Consider the following 8274-nt stretch of genomic DNA (forward strand, 5'->3'; position numbering starts at 1 on the left):
TGTGTGTGTGTGTGTGTGTGTGTGTGTGTGTGTGTGTGTGTGTGTGTTATCTGTCAGCTGATGTGCTCTTTTGCTCTCATGCTCTCTGGTTTTATTTTTGTTTTTGTTTTGGGTTGTTCTTGGCCATAGGGTCTTTTTGAATAACACAGTCCTCCATATTTCTGCAGTCTTTTATCTATGGACAGGCTGCTGTGACCAGTCACTGAGGAGTTTACATTCTGGGCCTTGGAGGCAATGGGATTACTTTTTTTTTTTTTTTTTTTTTTTTTAAGGTTTAACTCACTCCCTGTGTTTCCTTGCCATCTTCAGGAGCAATAAAATGTAATTTCTCAGTGGACAGTTGAGTGAGTAAGACTCGCCACAGTTGCTTAAACAGATTTGTGCCATGTGCCTCTCCTTACAGTCCGGGGTTTATTTAGCTCTGGAACTTTCTAGGGGAATGCCACATTAATGTGGAGCCTGAAATAGAGCACTGTTGAGTCTGGAACTCTTGGGAGAGGAAGTGAGTCAGTTCTCTTGGTAGCAGCCGACGGTAGGAGCGATGGGTGAGCGGCGATCGGTGAGGGGGCTCCGAAGAGGTTTATCTGGCAGGGTCCAAGCACTTCACAGCACAGAGACGGGTCCCCCTTGGTGTCCCAAGACCTGAGAAAGGGTTGTCAGGGCCTGCCTGATTCTGAGGGCTTCTGGCTTTGATGCTTGGGAATGCTTCTTTGCGTTGATGATTTGGTGGTGCTCCTGTCTCTGTGACGCCTGCGCGGATTCGGGCACATCTGCTTGTGTTCCCTGGGGCTCCACACGGGAATCAGAACTTCAGACCAGGAGCTCCAGCCTGTGATCTGTCCAAAAAATCTTAGAGGTCTGCAAAGTGATGACTGTGCTCTTAGGGCTCTGGTAGAAACCTTTACATTAAAAGAAGGTGAAGAGAGCCTATATTTTCCAGACACAAGGTATGTTTTTTGTGGTTGTTGTTGTTTGCTCTTACTTGGAGTTACAGCTGTTCTGTGTGGTCATGTGAGTATCTACAGATCAGAAGCAGTGAGTGTCAGCCTGACACGTACCCGAGAGGTAAAAGCAGAAGATGGTGATAGAATAAAATGACCGTGGAAGGGTTGGAAACCACTGACTGAACCAATCCTGTTATAGTACACAGCAGGAAGGTCAGCTTGAGTGAGGGGGACATGTGTGTCTTGGATGGGTGCTCAGATACTTATTCTTGGAATGAAAGAAAGAACGTGGTTAAATTCACACCGCCATCCGCTGCAGGGTGAGGAATGGAATCCAGGTCTTGTCTCCAGTGTTAACCAACTTCCCTTCCCCAAACAGCCTGGGCCTGTCCTTCAGACTGCTTTGCCATAGCTGCTTCCTTCCTTTTCTCCCAACCCAGGGGAAGGATTTATAAACTGTGCTTTCTTTAGAAGTTCTGTGCATGTTGGTTATGGAGTGTGTTGGTTTGAGGGAGAAGAGGCACTCTAAATGGTTCTCTACTTAGACTCTGGTTTCCTGGGTAATTCCCCTAACTCCTGTCCCTTGTCCCTGTTCTTAAGATGTTGGGTACTCAGCCTGGTGATGGTGACTGTGTCTGTTTGCTTTAGGGCTAGCCTGGATAAGAAGCTGGCTGCCTCTGTGAACATCCTGCCCAAGGCATCCTCACTGTGAGTTTTGCTATGGCCTCTGGGGGTGCTAGGTCAGGTCCTGGCTGGTGGAAAGAGCACTCAGCTCCTGGGAAATTGTCAAAGAACAACTCAAAGATATTTGTTTAATGTTAATTTGTATTCAGAGGAAGTCACCTAGTGGATTTCTGTCACCTAACAAAAGCTGTGCATGGAGAAGAGAGGGAAAAGACCTATAGTTTAGGAACAGTGAACCTTGTTTGCACATTCTCTGTTTAAATTAGTTAGCTTGCTGTTAGGAAAGAAGCCCGACTGGGCATTCCATCCCTGAGTAATCCTATTAGGGATATCAAAGAAAATAATTCCCACTGCATTTGAATTATCTGAAAAAGTCTGAAGGGTCGGCTTATGTGACGAGCTGTTTCTGTGTTGTCTGCCTTTCATTTCTTTAACACCCGCACCTGAGTTAATTCTGGTCTGTTCCATTTCCCTCATCAAAATATGTTCCCAGTACTAGCTCTGCAGGATTTGTCTTGTGCCTTGATGTCTCCCATCAGCCTGTTTCTCATCTCCTTCCTCCCCTTGTTGTTGGGGTTGGGGGCGGTGAGGAGAGAGAAATAATATCTACTCCGAAGGTCAAAACAGAAAAGTGCCCTATAATGGAAGTTCCCTCCATGCCCCTCCCCCAACAATGTCATCGCCTCAGGGACGCCGCACATCATCTAGAGCTGTAATTCCCAAATTTGGCTGTGTTTTAGATTCTTGAGCTCCATTCTAGATGTATCATTCTCTCCGAGGGTGTATCTGTATCATTCTGTATCATTCTCTCTGAGGGTGGGGCTTAGGTCACTGAATTTTTAGAAAATTGTGTAGGTGATTCACATGAAGCCAGCCTGGGAACCAGTGCTTGGGAACTAGAACAGAATATCAGCCTCACCTTCGCTCTGTATGTCCATCCTTTTTATAATTGACCCCTTCACCATAGCACCTGTGGCCTGGGTCATCTTAGCCTCGCCCTGAGTCAGTGTAGATATTTTCAGGCCAAATTTCTTTCCCTTCCCTTGATACTGTTCTTGTACTCTTTACTGAACATCATTACTGACTTTGTTTTTTAACTTTTGGACCTGTTTCTATATGTTATAAAGTTCACTCGTTCCCTGAAGCCTCCTGTGTTTTTTTTTCCCCCTCCTGTGCTTTTTAAATTATCCATTTGTGGGCACTCCACTTTGAGAGTAAATAATAAATGTAGCATTAGTCCAAAGGATGGGAGTGGCCTAGAAGCCAGAAGTATAGGATGAGCATAGAAAGAGTTGAAGGGGCGCCTGGGTGGCACATTCGGTTAAGTGTCCGACTCTTGGCTTCAGTTCAGGTCGTGATCTCAGGGTTGTGAGATCGAGCCCTGTGTTGGGTTCCATGCTTAGCGTGGAGTGTGCTTGAGACTCTCTCTTATTCAGATAAATAAATAAAATAAAACTCAAAGGGCTGGAGAAGCCCAGATTGGAGGAGAGATAACATAGGAGTTTCTGCAGGGCTGCGCTGAGGTGGCTCTTCATGTGGAAGTTGGGGAAAATGACTGGGTGGCAGATGTTGGCATGCCATAAAGAAAACCATCTCTCATGTGAAAGCCTGTAAGTTAGAGCTATGGGTTTCTTCAAGAGATGGTGAGCCTCTCACCCCCAGGAACGTTTAGGCAGCTGCTGGGAGCATGCATTAGAATGGTTGGACAAGATGACCTTCGGGGACTTGGCCAATTCCAGACATTTTAATGTGGGTTTGGGAAGATTTTAAAGTTTCCACCTTGGGGGCGCCTGGGTGGCTCAGTTTTTAAGCGGCTGCCTTCGGCTCAGGTCAAGGTCCAGGGTTCTGGGATCAAGGCCCACAGTGGGCTCCCTGCTCAGCGGGAAGCCTGCTTCTCCCTCTCCCACTCCCCCTGCTTGTGTTCCCCCTCTCTCTGTGTCTCTCTCTGTCAAATAAATAAATCTTAAAAAAAAAAAAAAAGTTTCCACCTTGGTAAGTCACCTGATTGGGCCAGATTTGGCATCCTGCTGGGCTCATCTTGTGAGCATCATAATTTGTTTTTTTTCTCTTCTCCAGGTACTTTTGGAATGGAGAAATCGAAGAAGCTACTGAGATCCTGTTGGTGAGTGAGGATGGGGGTGTTGGAGCCTTAATAGGGGAAGAGTGAGAACAAGGCCTTTTCTCAGGTTCCAGTTAAAATTAGCAAAGATCAACCAGTTGAGGTTCTTGCCCCATATCAGATATCCTAGGCCAATTTGCAAATGCACCCGTGCCTGGTCACCTGAAGGAGTGTTGTTTCCTGAGTGGCCAGATGACTCAGTAGCTGTAGGACTGGGGCTAACGTCCTCCCTAAAGCAGGGATTTTTTTTTTTTTTTCTTTTACAGCTAATAAAGACAAAGACTTCCAAGGTCCACGTGCTGTCCAGCTATATCAGGTAATTCTGGCATCTCTTCGCAGCCAGGGATGTACCAGGGACTAAGTGAAGGAGCTTGAGAAGCAGGAGACCTAGAGCCTAGTCACCCACCTCCCACATGACCCTGGGCATGTCCTGTCCCTCAGATCCTCCATCTGTAAAATGAGAGGCTAGAATGTATTAGTTGATACTGGTTCTCAAAATTTTGGTCTCAGGATCCTGGTACACATTTAAAAATTATCAAGGACCCAGAGGAGCTTTGTTTACATGGGTTATGTTAAAATTTATTGTATTAGAAATTTAAATTGAGAAATTAAAAAAAAATTTTAGTTCCTTTAAAATAATAGCAATAGGGGCACCTGGGTGGGTCAGTCAGTTAAGCACCCAGCTCTTGATTTCGAATCAGGTCATGATCTCAGGATCCTGGGATTGAGCCCCACATCGGGCTCTGTGCTGGGCATGGAGCCTGCTTAAGATTCTCTCTCTCCCTCTCCCTCTGCCTCTCATTCCCTGCAAAATAAAACAAACACATAAGCTGATATGTGTCCCTAAAATAAGAAAACGCATTATCCGCAGTCACTGGATAGGATTACCCCAACTCCCAAAAGTTTATGTGTGCATGTGTCGTGATTTACTAAGTAAGCTGCCTCATGAGAACTTGACAATGCCTCTTTCACTGGAAAGGAGGTAGGGGATTATCACCCCCATTTTTCAGATGAGGGACTGAGGCCCAAGGCTTTATATATCTTCGGTCTGGGAAGTGAAGAGAACTTACATTGTGTGCTGAGGGCCAGATGAAAGAAATGGAGAGAAAGGAGAGATCCCTATGGGTTTGGATGGTGAAGGAAGATCCCTTGGAGAAGGTCAGTGGTTGAGTTGGGCCTTGAGTGATAGATAGGCTTTTAAGTGATCAACAGAACTTTCTAGGTGGAGAAGAGAATCCAGAGGTGTAGGGGAGGGAGGGTTGTTTGGGGAAGGCGCAGTGATGAGTGTGGGATAGTAATGAAGACAGTAAGTGACATTTAACGAGGGCACGCAAGGCTGGTCAGTATACGGGTGAGGGCGTCCTGTGTGTGCCTCATCGCGCTTAATTCTCGGCAGTCTAGTCACGGAGGGACATTTTATCTCCTCTTTTGTAGGTCCTTTGGAGAAATTAAGGGATCTGTCCATAGTTCCAAAGCTATGTGGGGCAGACTTAGAATTTGAACCCATGACCGTGAGACTCTAAAGCCACCTGACCCAACTCCTCACTTGTTGACAGGTGGGAAACAGGCTCAGGAGCAGTGGGCCACGGTGCCGGGGCCGGTGTCTGTGGCAGATCGCAGAGCAGCTCCCCTGAGGCTTTCCAGTTGGGTCTAATTGCAAAGGCTGATTCCAGTCCTCATCACTCACAGGCCTCTGCTTTTTTCCAAAGGTTGGTGCATCCTTTTGAAATCCCAGAAGTCTTCAGTCTTCCCATGGACCAAGGAGACGTCCACTATTTCAAGTGGCTGGAGGAGGGCATGGAGGAGGACTGAGGGCGGCGGGGCTTTTGTGTCTCCTGATGGCTGCCTCTAGCCTGCAGCAGCTGCACTCTGGGGAAGGGGGTGCCGCTCTCTGCTTCCTAGCGCCTCTGGATTATGTGTTTTTGTCAGCATGGAAGAACTAAGGGACTTGAGGCTGGAGGTCTGAGCCCCTGAAGCTGGAAGAAGAGGTTGGGTTGGTTGGGACAAGCAAGAACCCAGTGGAATTTGTCTCAAGTGCTTCAGGCTTAAAGGTGGCCGACGTGTGGGAAGGCAAGGACAGTTATGTGGGGAGGTCAAGGGGAGGTGGCGGTGAGGGGAGGTTTGTCGTCTGCTCCTTCAGTCACTGGGCCTACCCTGAGTGTCCAGGATGCATTGACTCTCCTGCTTCTCAGGAGGAATGGGCCTGGTGACCTGTTCACCCGAAGTGTGTGGGATGAATGTTGCCTTCTAGGGAAACTGGCAAGCCCTTTAGCCAAAAGGATGAATTGCTAATGGTAGAAATTCAGGGACAAGCAGGATTATTTCTTGCAACTAAAGATGCTCTTTGTTATTCCTGAGTCCCGAGGGGCTTCATGAGTGTGGCTAGGACTGGGGAATATTAGGTATTAGACACAGCCCCACGGCTTAGAAGCAGGTCTAGACTCCCCCATAGCCTGAATGTGACAGGTATCCAAAGGTTCTTGTACCTTGCTCTTTGGAGACATAGTTTCGGAGCCCACAGTACTAACCTTGTCACATGAGTGTTGAAACTGAGCATCCTAAAGTGGAAAGCCCCCTGGGGACCTGCCGGACCAGTGTTTTCCAGACTTGTTCCCTTGGGCCTTAGGGGTTGGTGGAAGGTACCCTGCGTGCTTCTGGGGTGGGGGCAAGGGTATGAGGCTCCCCAGCCGTACCTCAACCTCCTCACCCATACCTCAACTACCTTTCATCGTCTTTATATATTAAGCTTCCTTGTAAGATTTTTGGTTTTTGTTTTTGTTTAAATTTTCTTGGTTAAAAGCTAGTAAACTAGTGGTCTAAACCAGTCTCCCATTTTATAGATTACCAAAGGAATTGGAACTGCACTGAGGTCCAGCAAGGGGGTGGCGTGTTGCGTTAAGGATGGTAAGATCAAGAATGCTCACCCCGTGTCTGGTACTTCTCTGCCTGCTCCTGGGTCTCAGGTGGAAGAGGGCGGAGAAGGCAGGGCCCATTGGGGTGAGAAGAAAGACTTGAGCTAGGCCTCCTCCATGAATCTGTCAACAAGGTAACCTCGCTCTGGGGAGACGCAGGGGCAGTTTGGATGGGAGTCCACAGACCTCTGTGGAATCTTGGGTCTTCTCAGAGGGAAGGGTATTTATTGCCAGGCTGTAGTTCTGACTCGTGCTGTGCTTCTTAAACCTAAGTTCCTCCAAGTACAAAATGGAGGCCCTCCCAGGGCCCTTCTGTGAAGCCCTTATTGGGACGTAAGGCTGATGCTATTCCAAAGGTCCAGAGGATCCTTTTTTGGTAGCCAGTGCGGATTTTGGAGCTGCCTCAGGAGAAGGACAGAGAATGATAGTGGTGATGTCCATTTTTACAACAGATGTTTCTGATACACGGTAAAATCTTAAACCCTAGTGAAAATGCTTTGGGGGCCACAGAGGGGTTGCCTCTGTTGCTTTCGGGTTAGAGCCCAGATTCTTGGTCTGGCCTTCCAGGCCCTTCATAGCCTTGCCTCACTCCACTTTTTCCATCTTCACCTTCCACTTCTCCTTGCCCACACTGGCAAGGAGATGGCTCCAATGTGCTGTGTGAAGTTATTCCTGTGTTCAGGCCTCCCCTCGACCTGTAGTGCCCTCTTGCATGAATGCCTGGGAAATCTGGCTGCTCCTTGTGAGGCCGGCTCCCCCGCTTGGAAGGAAGCTCTCCGGCCTCCATGTCCCCGTTATACTTGTGTATCATAGTCAGCCTCCTGTTTCTAGATCGTGAGCTGCTCAGGTCAAGGGCATGTCTCAATCTGTTTGATCTCTTGCACAGGATTTGGCTAGTATTTCCCAAATTGATGTTTCAAGGATTTGAATAAAGCTTTCTCTGTAGCCCACAGTTACTAATTTATGGAATTGGCAAAACCCAGCATTTTTTCTTTGAACTTCCTTAAAGTGGGACTAATTCCAAAGGAGATTTTTCTATTTCTGGCCTTCACGGGGCCATTTTCTGTGCTATGCACAGAAAACTGCTTCTCGGTGAACTTCCTCTGCCTCAGTGTCACAGCTGGCTACAGGAAATGGGAGAGGAGAGGACAAATGTCAGCTCTCTGCCTGGTGCTCTCCTAGGTTCTCCGCATTATTTTATCCTTCTAATTCAGTGTTCTCAGCTGATAGCTGACTTCTGAGATCAGAGAGCATGACACTTAAAATACTTGGCTGAGCTAGGCTGTGAACCCACATGTCCAATTCTTGATCTGACGCTCTTACTGTCTCCTTCAGAGAGGTTGGACATATCCCTTTATAGGCCAAACAACTAGAGAGCCTACTGTAGCCAACTCTAAACGAAGAGTTATTGGGTCCAAAAACATCCATGCAGTAAGTTGGTCTGGCACTTAAAAATATATGGTATTGTTTCCTTCTCCCCACAGAGCTGGAGGCTGGTGACAGGATCTAATTCTGTAGATGAGGGAACAGATCTAGGGGAGTTCAGTGATTTTTCCCATCTGCGTGACTCCCAGCTTACTTACCCTAGACCACACTGTCCCCACAGAGTGCTGCT

General features: G+C 47.5%; 1 protein-coding gene across 1 annotated transcript in view; it reads left to right on the forward strand.

Annotated features, from left to right (window-relative positions):
- Positions 1-8199, forward strand: part of LOC111145984 (protein CutA homolog) — a 20300-nt gene extending 12101 nt beyond the window's left edge. Inside the window, exons 3-7 of the mRNA XM_022501337.1 lie at positions 1593-1652; positions 3705-3750; positions 4014-4063; position 5005; positions 6588-8199. Coding sequence (XP_022357045.1) covers positions 1593-1652; positions 3705-3750; positions 4014-4063; position 5005; positions 6588-6767 — 337 coding nt within the window. The 3' untranslated portion in view covers positions 6768-8199. The remainder of the gene's footprint in view (positions 1-1592; positions 1653-3704; positions 3751-4013; positions 4064-5004; positions 5006-6587) is intronic.
- Positions 8200-8274: the final 75 nt, after the last annotated feature.

The sequence above is a fragment of the Enhydra lutris genome, unplaced genomic scaffold (assembly GCF_002288905.1).
Source record: "Enhydra lutris kenyoni isolate GAN:26980312 unplaced genomic scaffold, ASM228890v2 scaffoldscaffold13, whole genome shotgun sequence".
NCBI lineage: Eukaryota > Metazoa > Chordata > Mammalia > Carnivora > Mustelidae > Enhydra > Enhydra lutris.